General features: G+C 44.2%; 1 protein-coding gene across 6 annotated transcripts in view; it reads right to left on the bottom strand.

Annotated features, from left to right (window-relative positions):
• The window catches only part of Tecpr2 (tectonin beta-propeller repeat containing 2), a 105,261-nt gene that overhangs the window by 13,041 nt on the left and 74,097 nt on the right, over window positions 1-18,123 (bottom strand). For all 6 annotated transcript variants that reach the window (XM_052738990.1, XM_052738994.1, XM_052738993.1 and 3 more), the window contains one exon: window positions 12,164-12,312. In XM_052738990.1, the coding sequence (XP_052594950.1) occupies window positions 12,164-12,312 (149 nt within the window). The remainder of the gene's footprint in view (window positions 1-12,163; window positions 12,313-18,123) is intronic.

Raw genomic sequence — 18,123 nt, 5'->3', positions numbered from 1 at the left:
AAGTTAACTATGTATGTGTGTGTGTTTTTTTTTTTTTTTGAGATAGGGTTTCTCTGTATAACACTCCTGGCTGTCCTGGAACTCACTCTGTAGACCAGGCTGGCCTCGAACTCACAGAGATCCGCCTGGCTCTGCATCCTGAGTGCTGGGATTAAAGGCATGCTCCACCACTGCCCAGCAAAACAGTTAACTATGTATGATCCATAGACACTTAGCTAACTAGACAAAAGACAGAGAAGATAAGTTAATAAAATTAAAGGTGAAAAGGGGAAACTTGAAAAAGATATCAATGAAATCTAGAGGTTCAATAGGGAATACTTCCAAAAATCTGTGTTTAAAGACAACTTAAAACTTTGCAGGAAGTGGATGAAGTTTTAGACATATACAACCTACAAAACTAATTCAAGAAGATAAAGAAAGCAAATGCCTTGCTAAGAAGTGAGACAGAAGCAGCAGTCGCCTCCCCAAACAGAAAAGCCCAGAGCAGATGGTTTCCTTTCGAATAGACCTTTAAAAAAGAACATACAGCAAGCTCTTAAAACCACTCCACAAGCCAGAGAGGACCAGAATACTACCAAACACATGCCATGGAGCTAGCCAGTATACTCATACCAAAACCAGATAAGGACACCATAAAAAGAGAAACTACACACCAATTTCCCTGATGAACACAGATGTAAAAGTTCTCGATAAAATACCTGCAAAGTGAATTCAACAGCACATAACAATATTGTATATCACCAACAGTAGGTTTCAAGCTAAAGATGCTGGAGTGGTTCATCATATGCAAACCAATAAATTACATCTCTGAAGATGTAGACAAATTAAACATCACTTCATAATAGAAGCTCCAAAGAAATAGGAACAGAAGGACTGTACCTCAACATAATAAAAGCTCTAGCTAACAAACTTATAGCCAATGTTATATAAATGGAGAAAACCTGAGAGCATTTCCTTAAAAATTATGGACGAGACAAGGATGTGAACTCTTCACTCTTGTTTAATATAGTGCTTGAACTCTTAGACTGAAATAAAGCAAGATAAATCAATAAAATGGGTATGGATAGAAAAGGAAGAAGCTAAGCCGGGCGGTGGTGGCGCACGCCTTTAATCCCAGCACTCGGGAGGCAGAGCCAGGCGGATCTCTGTGAGTTCGAGGCCAGCCTGGGCTACCAAGTGAGTTCCAGGAGAGGCGCAAAGCTACACAGAGAAACCCTGTCTCGAAAAACCAAAAAAAAAAAAAAAAAAAAAAAAAAAAAAAAAAAAAAAGAAAAGGAAGAAGCTGAATTACCCCCGATTTGCAAATGGTATGATTCTTTATTAAATGACTCTAAAAGTTCTACAAAAATGAGACCCAATAAACACTTTCAGTAAAGTAATGGGACACAAAATCAATACTGAGAACTGGGGCCTTATTTTATGGACTGGAGAAATGGCTCAGTCATTGAGAGCACTGAGAGCTAGAAGAGCTCAGTTCCGTTCTCAGCACCCACACAGGAGCTCACACTGGTGAAAACTCCAGTTCCAAGGGATTCTGGCCTCTGCAGGCACTTTGAACACATGTGATGAATATAAATTCATAAAGGCATGCATACACATAAAAAAATCTTCTAAAAATTAGGAGCTTTTCTATAAACTAATAATAACTTTCCTGAGAAAGAAATCACAGTGGTACACACCTATAATCCCAGCATTTGAGAGGTGGAGGCAGGAGGATCAGTAATACTTCAAGGTCACCCGGGCCTACATTTGAGACTGGGTACATGAAATCTTGTCTCCAAACTCTATAAAAGGAGCTAGAGAGGTGATATGGCAGTTAAGAACTCTTGCTATGGGGGCTGGAGAGATGGCTCAGAGGTTAAGAGCACTGGCTGCTTTTCCAGAGGTCATGAGTAAAATTCCCAGCAACCACATGGTGGCTCACAACCATCCGTAATGAGATCTGGTGCCCTCTTCTGGCCTGCAGGCATATATGCAGGCAGAATACTGTATACATAATTAATAAATAAATCTTTAAAAAAAAAGCTCTTGCTACTTTTACAGAGAACCTGGGTACAGTTCCCAGCACCCATATGGTGGCTCAAACCAGCTGTAACTCCAGTTCTATGGGACCCAACATCCTCTTCTGGATTCCACTGGCACTGCATGAATATACCGCACATACATACATGTAGGCAAACACTTTCATGCAAAAAAAAAAAAAAAAAAAAACTTAAAGAAATCAGGGGCAATCGGTAGCTGGCTCAGTTAGTGTGGCACTTCCCACAAGCATGAAGACCTAAGCTCAGACCCCAGCACCAGGGGAAAGCTGGGCATGGCAGATCGCATCTGTAACCCAGTGCTAGGATGCAACAGACAAGCAGACTGACCCTGAGGTTCACTGCTTAGCCAGTCCAGCTCATGTGTTGGCTCCAGGTCCTGTGAGAGATACTGCCTCAAACAAACAAAGTAATAACAAAAAAGCAGAGGGCTACGGTGGGGCACAAGACGCCGACCTCTGGTGTGCATATATGCATGCACAGCAGCTGCACCCACATGTCCACACCAATACACACACCAATACACAGAGTGGAGTAAAAGATCTAGTCACAATAGCTTCAAAAAATGAACAAGCCAAAAGCAACAACAGAGGATGTAAACCCCGACAGGAACTTAACTAACCAAGGGGGTAAGAGACCTCTACAATGACAACTTTACAACACTACTGAAAGAACTGAAGACATGGGAAGATGGGAAGACCTCATGTGTTCACGGACCAGCACAGCACAGTGAAACTTCACAGAACCATGACGTCCACAGCAGTTTGGCAATTTGGCTATTTGCCAGCTCTATCGGCCTTGGTGTTATACAGTTCACTCGGCCAGGCCAAGTCTCCACAGTCTAGGCAGAGTAAACAAAACTGGACGTCCAATGATGACATTGTGGAGGAGATGACTCGGGGCAGACGGCTCAGCATTGAGCAACCAAGATGGACTAGGAGGAAGTAGCGCCTGCTCAAGGTGACAGAGGAATGCTAAGGAGGAAGAGGTGGGATCAAGTGGGGTGAACATGCCTGAGGACTCCTCTATCTATCTCTCTATCTCTCATCTACCTACCTACCTATCTAATATACATGAGTGTTCTATCTGCATGTGCGACTTTATGCCAGAAGAGGGTTGTGTGCTACCAGGTAGCTGCTGGGAATTGATCAGGATCTCCGGAAGGGAAGCCAGTGCTCTTAACTACCGAGCCATCTCTCCAGCACCAAGGACTCCTCTTTTATTCAGCCCACAGGGCCAAAGTGCTCTGAGAGAGTGTGCTATGAGAGAGCACACCATCACTTGTACTGGCTTCAGAGGCACCCAGAATATGGACAGAAAACTCTGCAAACTCCAATTCTGAAAGCTGCTAAATACAACTAAAAATATTTCCTCCGAGTCCTCCCAAACACTAGCAAGTCTGAAACTGACTCATTTGTTTTGAGTACTCTGTAGAAACTTCACCCCAAAACCACTATAAGAGGGACGTTTTACCAGAGACCAGGAAACAAAAATAGAGGAGTGCTGCTCACTGGAGAGGCTCTGCTGCTCACTTCATGTGCCTGTGGTACCCTCTGTGGCTCCTCCTCCGCTCAGCTCTCAGGATGTCCTTGTGAGACACAAAGCCTGAGCAGAGGTGCAGAGGTCACAAGGGTACACAGGCCATTTCCAGTGTGGTATGGATGCTCTACACACTCCTTGGATTCAGAAAGTCCTCCTGACTTTTGGATCTTTTTTTTTTTTTTTTTTTTTTTGGTTTTTCGAGACAGGGTTTCTCTGTGTAGCTTTGCGCCTTTTCCTGGAACTCACTTGGTAGCCCAGGCTGGTCTCGAACTCACAGAGATCCACCTGGCTCTGCCTCCAGAGTGCTGGGATTAAAGGCGTGCGCCACCACCGCCTGGCGACTTTTGGATCTTTTTACTGACTCCTCACCAATCTTTTCCCCCCGAACTTACTTTTTCAGGGCCATTTGTGGAAAAATCTGTTGGTTTCATCACTAACCTGTGAGTGATGTCAGTGACCTCAATACAAACATCATGGCCGCCTCACGGCTCCCAAGTCAGTGTCCTCGCACAGGTCTAGGACCCCAGAGCCACAGGAAGGAGCCAAACCAGGTGCCACACACCCATGTCTATAGTCCAGTTTGGCCACCTGTGTGGCTTAGAGAGAACCAGACTACCAGAGCTCACTGAGGCAGAAAGGCGAAGCTTTACTCAGAGTATGAACTGCTGGGCTGTCCTCAGGAGGAGTTTGGGTTTATAGGGTGTATTCAGTTGGGAAGCAGTGTGGTGGGAGAGCATAAGGAAGAAGGAACCACTGCAGGCAAAGGGACTGCAGTGAGCCAGGCTCTGTGTGTGTGTGTGTGTGTGTGTGTGTAAGTACGTAGTTGTGGTTAGGCTGTCCTGAGACAAGTGGTCAGGAGACTTCTGGGAAGTGGAGAATGTTCAGTTTCCATTTTCCCAACATGGCTGGGTCCCACATGGATCATAAATCTTGGTGTATTAGGTGACTCCATCTTGGGCCAAGGGTCTAGGTCAACCCTACACCACCTACTAGAGATAAGGTCTCAGGCAACTTCCTGAACCACTCTGAGCCTTCTTCTCTGTTCCCTGTAATCCCAGCACTTGGAAGATCACTACAAATTCAAGGTCAACCTTGGCAAAATATGGAGGCTGTGTCTTAACAAGACAAAAACCTAGGCATGGTAGCACAAACCTGTAATCTCACCACTCAGATGCAAAGGCTGGAGGACCAGGAGTTCAAAGTTATCTTTGGCTACATAGTAAATTCGAGATCAGCCTATATGACACGAAACCCTGTCTTTAAAAAACCAACCAGTTGTAGTACCTACTTTTCAGGAGTGGCTCTGTGCAACATTTATTGGCCTCCTGAAATTCATTTAGCCCCCCTTTGAAGATACCTTAAAATTTATGAGCCTGAATATAGCCATTATAAGACCATTAGTTATGCTCCGTGTGAGCTGCCTGTTTTTCTTCATGGTTCTTAGTTGTTCTTTTGCAGAGCTGCCAGTTTAAGTCGTGCTGGGATCAAGAAAAATGGGTCTTGGCGGTTCATGTTCCTGGAGTGGTGTCCATGCCAGTGGATGCCCACACGCTCCAGAAGATAATTTGACATCGCTGCTGCTGTTGTTGCTGTTATAGCAGTAGTGGCGGCCACCACTGCTACTGTTTCTGGGATTACCATTTCATAATTGCTTACTACAGCTAGCACAGTGGAGACCCTGGCAGCAAAAGTAGCTACCACAATTAGTTAATCTTTCATTCTATTGGTCATGATAAATTTAATTCAATAGTTATATACATTTTGATTGGCTTTGAAAATTATAAATTCATAAACTCAAGTTCCATTTGCTTTTGGGATACCATCTTACAAGGACTCCAATTTGCAGTAAGACTCGTTAAGGAAGGGAATGGCTCAGTTGCCTTTAGCCTACTGGCTATGGGTGGGTTAGGACTTCTGTTGGTCTTTTCTGTGTCGAATACACAGATTGCAAGCCCAGCGCCACTTTGAGATCTTTGGCAACAGTTAATTCTGCAGCTCACACACGATTGAGCCTGTATGATAATGAGTATTCAGAGACCGGTAATTCCTGGGGGATGCTCACCAACCTAAGACAGAGAGCGTGTGTGACCTGGGCAGGTATCTCCATGACGGGTAAGGTGACCCGCTGACGTCCCACGAAACCTAAGTCAGAAGCTCATTTTTTAGTAAAAGGGGGACCTATAGGGCCCTGGCCTCCGTTTTGGGTAACTGTTGCCTTACTTGCTGACCTTGACCTTGATATCCTCCCTATGCTAATTCCTTGCTGGGTTCCACCCTCCTGAATCTCCTGAATGCTTAAGGGAAGTTCCTTGTCTATGTATCCTGCATAATGGGCATTAACAGCTTAGATGCAAAATTGTAAAACATCGGTAGCGAACTTCTGCCCTCCGGGATTCTCCCATTGTGATGTAAGTCTGTATTTAAGACCTCCTCCTTCAATAAACGGCATTCGGCATTAAATAAATAAATAAATAAGTAAATATTAGTGTAATATGATATATAATCACATACGGGGAAAAAAAGAAAACCAGTGAACCACACAAAAGGAGGAAGGGGCAGGAGTAACTGCCTTTTTGGGTTGCCATGGAGGACGTACGTGGTTAAAGCATTTAGGCTGGTACAAGGAGACCACCTGTAATAGCTCATTGTTGCCTCTAACCTTAGAAATGACACAGTCAGCCCTAGGGTGCTAAGGAATCCACCAGGAGCCTTGTAGGGGCAGTTATGAGGAGCAGGAGTGGGTCCCAGTAGACAGGCTGTTAAACTGTTCTAAGCAAAACCCCTTCCTTACAAAGTAGGGAGAATTTCCTCTGGCTTCTGCTTCCCTTAGGAACCAATGAGAAAGCATGTGCATTTACAAATTCCCAGGCATAGGGAATTTCTTCTACAACATATTAGAGTGTACAAAATGAGAAAGTAGAGCTCTCTTCAGCAGAACCACTGAAGGCGTTAATGTTTAATGGCCATTTAACAGTCGCTGCTTTATTCAGAGCACAGTTTTGAGGTTCCTTCATGTGACTTTATTCGATTCTGGTGTTTTCCTGGGTCAAGCTGTTCATCACTACAGTCAGACCTTCAATCACTCAGATTAAAGCGTTTCCCCCTCATTTTAGTTTTGCTTTCTTGAGGTGATTGTGGAATCTAGATGGAGACAGGAACACAAGTTTGTGATTTGACACAGTCCCTGCTGCAACAGTATTGCCAGGTGCCCAAGTGCTCATGCTGTCCAGCTCCCCCATGTCCAGCGTGCAGAGAGGTTCCTATGGCAGAGGCTGTGGACAGGGTCTTCACCACCGTAACTTGTAGTCTAGCTCTTTACTTCCCATGACCATTGCTATGTGCCAAAGCCCTACATATAGTCCATTGTCATCACATGTCTTCAAAAATGCATAACTGCAATAAATACAGTCCAGACCTATCAGTGGGATATCACTATGAAGCAAAGCACTGTACACAAGAATGTGAGGAAGAAAGCCGGGCGGTGGTGGCGCATGCCTTTAATCCCAGCACTTGGGAGGCAGAGGCAGGTTGATCTCTGTGAGTTCGAGCCCAGCCTGGTCTACAAAGCGAGTTCCAGGAAAGGCACAAAGTTACACAGAGAAACCCTGTCTCACAAAAACTAAAAAAAAAAAAAAAAAAAGAAAAGAATGTGAGGATGAAATGAGAAGGATTAGAATAGAAATACATAAAATATAAGAAAACAATATAGAAAATCAATAAAACCAAAGAGGGGACTTTGAAAACATGATGAAGTTGACCCCAGAGCCCACACAGTCAGAGGTGGGTGTGTACATCTATAATCCTAGCTCTCCATGGAGAGATGGAGGCAGAGACAGGAGAGTTAGCCTGCTGTACATAGTGGTGAACAAGAGACCCTGCCTCAAACAAGGTAGAAGGCCATCAGACCTCCTCATGTACAGTGTGCAAGCACATGTTCATGTGCATTAAAGTACACACACACCACACAAAAAAGAAAAAAGGAACTGAATTATTAAAACCAGAACTAAAGAGGGTCTTACCACAGTCTTACAGAAGTAAAAGGATCAGAGGGTACTCTATGGAAACTGGATGCTAATCCATTAGATGACACAGATGAACAAATGATGAAGAAGGAATCGCTCCATCTGAACAAGACGAGACCAGATGTAAAGAGTAAAGAGACCGAGTCAGTGCTGACAGCAGGCCTGAGAGAAGGCTCAGCAGGAAATAGTGCTGGCTGCACAAGCCCGATGACCTGAGCAGGTGAGGTCAACAGTGCCAAGTTGTCCTCTGATCTCCACAGCCCATCACGGCACACGCACGCATGCGCACACACACACACCCATACACTCACAATAATAATAATAAATAAAATAAAAACTGAACAATAACAACACCACAAAAAGAACTGCTCATAAAAACAAGCCCAGAACCTGAGTTTGAACTTCAACACCCATGCTGGTGTTGACCCAGCTCACAACCACCTGTCACTGGAGCATCAGGAGATCGCATGGCTCCTTCTGACCTCTGTGGGCACACACATGGTATACACTCACATAGATACATAAATAAAAATCTTAAAAAGACAAGCTGAGTGCAATGGTACACTCCTCTAACCTTAGCATTCTGAAAGCAGAGGCAGACTGATCTCTTGAGTTTGAGGCCAGCCTATTCTACGCAGTGAGATTCTTTCTCAAACAGAGAACAACAACAACAAAATACAAAAAAGTCATATTAGTCCAACCTAATATGACAACCCTGATAAATTCTAACAAATGCTTAAAAACTACTTCACACCAATCCTTCATAAATTCTTCCAAAGACAAGAGGAGTATTTCAACAATAATGTCTATTTTTTTAAGCCAGGGCCTAATGCATGCTGAGTAGAAGCTCTACTACTAAACTATGCCTCCAGTGTGCCTACACCACATGCATTTTAGAGGTCAGCATTATCCTGACACCAAAACTACATAAACTCATGACAAGAACAGGAGGTCAAAGATCAACATTCCTCAGGAATATGGACACAAACTCCTCAATAGTAAACAAACAGCGAACCAAACCTAATCTAACAGCATAAACAACACACACAGAGGGTTACATATATATAATCGTGGCATATGATCTATCCCAGGAATGGTGTAGTTCAATTTGTGGTCACTGGACTTGTTTTGCTGCAGTAATGAAATACCCCAGAAACCAAGAGGAAGAAAGCGGCAGGTGTGGCACATGCCTGTTCTTCTATTGGTACAAGTTAGGGGTAAGCCTAGTTCATGTACAGTGTCCCAGACCTGCTAGTGAGACCTCATCACAAGCAAACAAACCTCACTCATTTCACATGTACTAAGGATACAAAGAAATGAGAAAAAAATTTTTGGGGGGCCAGTATGTAGAGAAACTGAAACCCTCACATTATGCTGGCAGAATGCAAAACAGAAGACTCACTGCAGCAAACAGAAGTTCCCATTCCTTAAATAGTGAGCCATCCTACAGGACACCAGGGGACCTTCACCAGAGGACCCTGCAGAACTGAAATGTACCTCCCTAAGATGTGCACACAAATGTTGGTGGGAGCTTCCACAGTAGCCCGAAAGTGGAAACAAGCCAACACCTAGAACTGAGGCATGGATGAACTGTGGTCTCTACTGATGGAGTATTACTAGGTCATAAAAATGAATGAAGAAGCCGGGCGGTGGTGGTGCACGCCTTTAATCCCAGCACTCGGGAGGCAGAGCCAGGCGGATCTCTGTGAGTTCGAGGCCAGCCTGGGCTACCAAGTGAGTTCCAGGAAAAGGCGCAAAGCTACACAGAGAAACCCTGTCTCGAAAAAACCAAAAAAAAAAAAAAAAAAAATGAATGAAGAAATGATGAGTGCTAAAACATGAAAGAATTCTTATGATATCCACTGAAAGATGTCTGAGGCCATATATTGCTGAGCATGGTGGCACATGCCTTTAAATCCCAGCACTCAGGAGACAGAGGCAGGCAGATCTCTGAGTTTGAGGCCAGCCTGGTCTTCAAAGCAAGTTCCAGGACAGCCAGGGCTGCATGGAGAGACATTGTCTCAAAAAAGAAAAACAAAACCAAAAATAAACACACATACCAAAAAAAAGGCTATATACTTAGTAGGATTCCATTTCTATGCAATGTACAGACTAGGGAAATAGGAAGTGATCAGTGGCAGTGATAGGCTTAGGGGCTTGAGGGTTCTGAGGGTGAACAGGGTCTGCTCTCGGGATGATGAAAATGTTCTAGGATTGGGCAGTGGTGACGCACAACTTAGTGAAGAATTAAAAATCATTGTTTGGTATCCTATACAGTATACTAGAAAGAGTAAGTTTTATGGTATGTGGATTTTAACTTCTCTTTTCCTTTATTTTTTATTGAGACAAGCTATATGTACACCTGGCTGTCCTGGAACTATATAATTGCTAGCCTGGCAATTATACAGATCCACCTGTCTACCTCCTGAGTGCTGGGATTAAAAGTGTGTACTAACACACCTAGCATCTTTTTTTTTTCCTTTTTGGTTCTTTGATACAAAGCCCCATTTAGCCAGGCTGGCCTTGAACTCAGTATGTAGTAGCTGAGGATGATCTTCAACTCCTTTACGCCTACCTCCCCAAGTGCTAGGATTAGTATACCTGGCCTTTTGGCTTTTGAGACTGGATCTTATTCAAGTTGTCCCCAGTGATACTCTCACTCTGTGGCCAAGGCAATTCTTGAATTTGAGACCCTCCTGCCTCAGTCTCCCAAGTAGCTAGGGTTACAAGCCTGCACTATCAGGCCTGGCTGAATAATAACTTTAGATAATATAAAGTCCTTAGTAAGAAAAAGAAAAAAAGAATGTGTTGACAATGAGGTGGAAAGGAGTCCACCTGGATGCAGGCTGGGATGTCAAGAACAAAGAAGCTGACTGCCTGCACTCAGGGGACAAGCAAGTGCAGCAGTGAGTATCCCTCTCCATCAGGCCTGCGCCAACCAACCCGACAGTCCTGCAGTCAGTGTGCTGCTGCACACGGAGCAAGTTCAGAGCTCAGGGCATCCTGTTTAACCTGATGGCTGCAGGACCCCCAGGATGTAGGCAACCGCGACTACTCTAGATTCCTGCCTCCATAAGGACGTCTGCCTTGCCCCTGGTCCTACTATATGAGGAAACTTCATATCTTTTCCAACAAAGTCACAAAGCAGGGATGAGTAGGAGTCTGAGGAAATAACTCTGGAGATGTCATGGCCCCTCACATAAAGTTTTTTTTTTTTTTTTTTTTTTTTTCAAGACAGGGTTTCTCTGTGTATCCCTGGCAGTCCTGGAACTCACTCTGTAGACCACATTGGACTCAAACTCACAGAGATCCACCTGCCTCTGCCTTCCGAGTGCTAGGATTAAAGGTGTGTGCCACCACTGCCCGACCTATGTTTGTTTGTTTAATTATGTGTTTTTATGTGTATAAGGTGTTTTGTTTGCATGTACGTCTGTGTACCCATGTGTGCCTGCTGCCAGAAAAGGACACTGGATCCCCTTAAACTGGAGTTAAGGATGGTTAATAATTCACCATGTGGATACTGGGAATTAAGCCCTGGTCCTCCAACAGAGCAGCCAGTGCTCTTAACCACTGAGCTATCTTTCCTCATACAGTTTAAGAGAAATAGCCGGGCGGTGGTGGCGCACGCCTTTAATCCCAGCACTCGGGAGGCAGAGCCAGGCGGATCTCTGTGAGTTCGAGGCCAGCCTGGACTACCAAGTGAGTTCCAGGAAAGGCGCAAAGCTACACAGAGAAACCCTGTCTCGAAAAACCAAAAAAAAAAAAAAAAAAGAGAAATACTTAGTACATGGACCAAGCCTATTTAGGTCTTTGGGAGGAACTAACAAAAATCCATGTCAGAACACAGTATAAACTGAAATTCCACAGGAGCCAGGAAGTAGATTTTGGGATATGGCAGTGCTGGAATTGAATCCCCACACGTGTGCACAGGCATAGGCAGAGCATAAGCAAATGCTCCACTAACCTGGGAAACGAAAGATCGTAAGGCTAGGAAAGGCACTCACAGAACACTAATAACAGGACCACGGCTGCAGCTCAGAATAGAGTACCTGCTTGGCATTTGTGAGGCCCTAGGTTCGGTCTTCAGTATTGCCAGGAAAAACAACAAAACTCACTGAGAACAGATATCTCCATGGCAACACTTCATGCAAATTTTACTTTCTTCTTTGTATTTTTGAATAGTGTTTAGTTTTTTTTAAAAAGATAATTTTCATTTGGTGACAAGTCTATTTTTTTTTTTTTTGTGGTTTTTAGAGACAGGGTTTCTCCGTGTTGTTTTGGTGCCTGTTCTGGATCTCACTCTGTAGACCAGGCTGGCCTCGAACTCACAGAGATCCGCCTGGCTCTGCCTCCCCAGTGCTGGGATTAAAGGCGTGCGCCACCACCGCCCGGCTTTGATTTTTATTTAACAGGGAGAAAACTTGTGCTGGCCCTGATAACCTCAAATAGCCTGTCTGGCTCTCGAGTACTGGCAGGGCACCTCTCCATGCACCCTTGGGAGGCACCCTCACAGTTTCCCGCTTACTAGGAAGCCAGTTCTGTCCAGTCAGCTTTGCTTACCTGGACAGGTGGCTCAATCATGATCCAGGCTGGAAGCATCAGACTGGGATTCAGAGGCTGGGTTCCAACACGGAAGTAAACTCCACCCTTGGAGTCACAGGCCCAGATATGCTGATTTCCACATGCTAAGCTGGTCAGTCTTACATTTCCTGCAGAGAAACAACATGTACTACAATTATTTTGTCAAAAGACTCATCTTTCACCAGGTGGCAGTGGCACACACCTTTAATCCCAGCACTCAGGAGGCAGAGCCAAGCGGATCTCTGTGTGTTCAAGGCCAGCCTGGTCTACAGAGCGAGATCCAGGACAAGCACCAAAACTATACAGAGAATCCCTGTCTTGAAAAAAAACGAAAAAAAATTTGATCTTTCAGGTGTATAAACTATTTCAGAGGAAGACAAGAGGCTACATCTGCAGTTGAATGCTGGTGTGTGTTATCTGGTTGTCCTTCCAAATTGGGTATGGCGTCTCAGAGCATCTTGTATAGGCTGTTGGCTAAGGAGCCATGATGCCATCAAGCACAGTACCCTGAGTTATCAAGCCCTGGGATAAACATCTCTATGTGAGTTCCCCCATTAACTTCATCCAGCATGTGACCATTGCTAGTAAATTCTGGATTCGTGGAAAGGGGACTCATAGTTACTAGAATTAAGAATAAATTTCCTGGAGGAGTTAGTGAAAACAAGGAGATTAAGAGCTTGGAACAGGGACGCTTTTAATCCCAGCACCCGGGGAAGGAGCCATCTCCGTGGGACACGACCAGAATGAATCTGAACACTCTGTCTGAGGCCAACCTAGGGCCCAGCTGCTAATCCTGCGAAACCCAACAATTTGGAGGTGTTGGTGAGATTACCCTACTAAACAACCTGCTCAGCTGAGATCCATTCGGGAGAGGATTCAGAATCCTACAGTCCGAAGTCTGAGGAAATAAGATCAGCTGAGGAGAAGACAAACGAGCAAAACGTGACCTGAGAACACAAAAGAAGGTGTTGCCCAGCCACCAAACCAGATCACCAGAATCATAAGCCTACCCTACACCAACTGGGAACAGGTAAGCCCCCATCTCCAGACCGGCATATCAGGTCTCTAGCCCCTAGGCCCTACCCATCGGATTCCCAGGGACCAGACAGCTACCTCTTCCTGCTCCCCCACCAAAAAAAACCAAAAACCAAAACCAAAACAAAACAAAACAAAACCCCCCCCAAAACCCACCAACCCCTACGAACCTAACAACCACTGGAGCCATAAGCACACCCTGCACCCACTGGGAACAACTGCTCCCTGAGACAGAACCCACTAACACTGACTGGACTAAGCTGCTCCCGGAGAAACAGAGCCCAACAGCACCGATTTAACCAAGAACTCCTAGTGGACCAAGACTAAAAATTAGAACAAGAGAGGCACCTTCAGACACAGACACCGCCTACACTGAGCAGAGGAAGAGATGAGTAGACGCCAGTGCAAAAATACAGGCAACAACATAAAGACCTATATGACACCATCAGAACCTAGTGATTCTACACCCGCAAGAACCTTCTACCAAGGCAGAAGAAACAGAAGAAATCAATCCCAAGAATGACTTTACGAAGATGATAGAGACCCTTAAAGAGGAAATGAAAAACTCCATTAAAGAGGAAATAAAAAATTCCCTTAAAGAAATGGAAGAAAAAACAAACAAAAAATTGGAAGAAATCAAACAAAGCCAAGAAAAAGTAATTAAACAGATGAAGGAAACAATTCAAGATTTGAAAATTGAAATTGAGACAATAAAGAAAACACAAACTGAGGGAATGCTGGAAACAGAAATCCTGACTAAATGAACAGGAACTACAGAAGCAAGCATAACCCATCGAATGCAAGAGATGAAACAGAGAATCTCTGACACTGAAGACACAATAGAGAAAATAGATTCGTCAGTCAAAGAAAACACTAAAGACAAAAAAGTCGTAGTACAAAATGTCCAAGAAATTTGGGACACCATGAAAACACCAAACCTAAGAATAATAGGGATAGAAGAAGGAGAAGAATACCAACTCAAAGGCACAGAAAATATATTCAACAAAATCATAGAAGAAAACTTTCCTAACCTAAAGAAAGAAATACCTATGAAGATACAAGAAGCTTACAGAACACCAAATAGGCTGGATCACTATTAGGATAAGAATTTATACTGTATCAAGCTGATAATAAATAAATAAATAAAAATGGGAAAAACAAACAAACAAAAGAATAAATTTCCTAAAGATCCTTTACTTTATTTATTGATTTTGGATTTTTGAGACAAGGTTTCTCTATGTAGCCTTGGCTATCCTGGTACTCGCTTTGTAGACCAGGATGGCCTTGAACTCAGAGATCCACCTGCCTCTGTCTCCTGGGTGCTGGGATTACAGGCTTGAGCCACCACACCTGGCTCTTCATTTTTATTTTTGCACTTTCTCTTTGCTAATTAAACTAGCTGCTAGCCATAAGAGGGAATGAAATGGAAGGAGTTAAAAAGAAAAGAGACTGAGCTGGAAGGGAGTGGCTTAACAGCAAAGTGTTTGACAACGCACCTCAAGAAAACAACGTAAGTTACATTTGATATAGTCTAACAATTAAAAAGAGCACCTCAAGAAAACAACGTAAGTTACATTTGACATAGTCTAGCAATTAAAAAGAGCAGTTGTCAAGTTGCTTAATGTCTACTACAAGATGGGCTCTCAGCCAGTCTCTCACAGCCTCATTTCCAATCTTACAGCAACGACAGACACATGGTTTGCACTGGAGGAATTAGGAAATTGGTCCTGGAACAAAGGACAGAAGGTGGCTGACCCAGGAAGCAAAGAGGGACAGCAGGTTTGAACCCAGGCCAGCTACCTCTGACCTCCAAGTCTATAAACAACAAATGTACAGATAGATGTTCAGGTTCAAGTCCAGATTTGACAAATTATTCTACCAGCACAACCCACACCTCATCAAAATATAGAACATTCTGTCTCCCTAAGAATTTTCTCAGGTCCCTCCCTGCCCATGGCCTCTGCTTGAGGCCAGGTTCTCATGCATCCCAAGCTGCTCTCAAATTTGCAATGTAGGCAAGGATGACTCCTGAACTGACTTCTATCACCAGAGATTAGTTCAGTCTTCTAGGGTTCACACAGGCAGAACCAAAGTCCACATGCTACACAGGAAGCAGCCTCAGGCAGCAGTTGCTAAGTATCATTGCACTGCACACAAACGCCACAGTTTGTTTCTGTATTTACCTACAGGTGGACATTTGAGTCGTTTCCGTGTTTTGCTATTCCAGCCAAACTGCTCCAGTCATTCTTGTCTAAGTTTTGTTGTCTTGTGGCAAGCCAGGCCTGACAGTGCACACCTATAATCTCAGTCTCGAGAGCTGGAGGAGTGGAATTGTTTAAAGCTAGCTGGACTGCAGTGAGGCCAGGTCTCAAAAGGAGAGTGAGGGGAGCAGAAACATGTATTACTTTTCTTTTATTTCAAAGATTTTAAAATTATTTTTATGGGTGTGTTTTGCCTGTATGCATGTAAGCACACACTGTGTGTGCAGTGCCTGAAGAGGGTAGAAGGAGGTGAATCCCCTGTAAGTGGTGACAGGTGTTGGGAGTCACCATGCAAGTGTTGGGAGCTGAACCCAGGTCCTCTGGACAAGCAGCCAGTGCTCTTAGCTACCTCTCCAGCCCCTGGTTGTTTTTTTTCTTCCATATAGTAGAACTCTCTGGACATAGGTTAAATATCTTACTTTAAATTTTTTTAGATTTTTTTCTTTTTTCTTTTCTTTTCTTTTTTGGAGCTGAGGACCGAACCCAGGGCCTCTACCACTGAGCTAAATCCCCAACCCCACTTTTTTAGTTTTTTTTTTTTTTTTTTTTTGGTTTTTTGAGACAGGGTTTCTCTGTGTAGCTTTGCGCCTCTCCTGGAACTCACTTGGTAGCCCAGGCTGGCCTCGAACTCACAGAGATCCGCCTGGCTCTGCCTCCCGAGTGCTGGGATTAAAGGCGTGCGCCACCACCGCCGGCCTTAGATTTTTTTTAAAAAGTTTTTATTAGATTTTTTTTATTGTATTTTAAATAGAGAGAGAGAGAGAGAGACAGACAGACAGACAGACAGACACACACACACATACACACACAGAGGCTGTGTGTGATTGTGTGAGTGTACGTGCTGGCGGAAACCAGAGGCATCAGATCCCTGGAGCTGGAGTTAGAAGTGCCTGTGAGCCAGCCCCCTGACACAGGTACTAAAACCTGAAGTTGGGTCTTCACAAGAGCAGCAAGCTCTCAGACCCCAGTCGTCTCCCCAGCCCCTCCATTCCCGTGTGTGTATGCGTGTAAGTCATAAGTCAGAGGACAACTTGTAAGAGACAACTTTCCCTTCACCATGTGGTTCCAGGGATGGGATCAGGTCATCAGGATTGGCAGTCTCACTTTGAAAGGGAATGCCAGTTTCTCCAAGTTGTACCATTTTACATACCTACTAGCAGAGTTATGTGAAATGTGGTTGCTTACATCCTTATTAACACTTAGGTTTTTGTTTGTTTGTTTTAAGACAATGTCTCACGAAAAGCCAGGTGGTGGTGTCGCATGCTCTTAATCCCAGCATTCTGGAGGCAGAGGCAGGCAGATCTTTGTGAGTTCGAGGCCAGCCTCGAAAACAGAGTGAATTCCAGGACAGCCAGGGCTGTTACACAGAGAAAGCCTGTCTGAGAAGAAAGAAAAAGGCAGTGCCGCTTCATGTACCCCACAGGCTAGCCTCCACTTGCTCTGTAGCCAAGGTTGTGCAGCTGTGAGCAGAGCACCCAGAACAGTGCTGCAGCTCCAATGTGCTCCTCGGGAACTTCTGAAGCTGCTGATGTCTGGGGCTCGTGACTGAGGGGGCGCCCACCCCGACAACCTCCATTTGATTTGCTTCATCAAGGAGAACATCTTTTAGTTACTTTTTTCACAAAAAGACACTTTTTTTTTTTGAGACGTTTTCTCTGTGTAGTTTTGGAGCCTGTCCTGGATCTCACTCTGTAGACCAGGCTGGCCTCAAACTCACAGAGATCCGCCTGCCTCTGCCTCCTGAGTGCTGGGATTAAAGGTATGTGCCACCACCGCCCGGTTGACACTTTCTTCTTAAAATTGCTTTTTAAAAAGTGTGTGTGTGTGTGTGTGTGTGTGTGTGTGTGTGTCCCTCTTTTGAGGTATGTGGTACAGAATAATAGTAGCATTTGCTTGTTGTTTTCTATGTTATAAAATACTTCTCCACGCCGGGCGGTGGTGGCGCACGCCTTTAATCCCAGCACTCGGGAGGCAGAGCCAGGTGGATCTCTGTGAGTTCGAGGCCAGTCTGGACTACCGAGTGAGTTCCAGGAGAGGCGCAAAGCTACACAGAGAAACCCTGTCTCGAAAAACCAAAAAAAAAAAAAAAAAAAAAAAAACTTCTCCACATAAATTATTGCATGATATAATAGTATTTGTTACCCAAAGGCACAACTGACACTGAATCTGTTTTCAATGCATTCTGCGAACAGATGAATTAAACTGCAAATTGTATTAGTTTGCTGAATGGTCTAGTGCCTGACATGTATATTTATGAATAATGGGAAATGAAATGTTATGAGCATCTTAAATGTTTGCTAAATGATGCACGTTTTCTTCCCCAAATCAGGATTATAATAAATCACTGTAAAATTCCATATTCCATCTCTTTAACTAGGTTCAATAGACAGCCATTTAAAAGTCTCTTAATTTAATCCTTTTCCTGGCTGCTGTGGCTGTTTAGACATCAGTGTAGTCTGGGCTGGCCTTGAACTGGCAATACTAGTGCCTCAGGAATTGCAGATGCAGCTACTGTTTTGGCAATCACATAGTTTGTAAGGGTGAAAAGGAGAAGGATGTGATGGTTTTAGGCTGATGATACTCACCTAAGCTCACAATCTGCACTCCTTTTATGAGTGGGTACACATGTGCAGAAGTCAAAGG

This window comes from Peromyscus californicus, unplaced genomic scaffold (assembly GCF_007827085.1).
Source record: "Peromyscus californicus insignis strain IS unplaced genomic scaffold, ASM782708v3 Scaffold_15__1_contigs__length_86483966, whole genome shotgun sequence".
NCBI classification, from domain to species: domain Eukaryota; kingdom Metazoa; phylum Chordata; class Mammalia; order Rodentia; family Cricetidae; genus Peromyscus; species Peromyscus californicus.
Note: the sequence above shows the minus strand (reverse complement) of the source record. Positions and strands in the feature narration are given on the sequence as shown.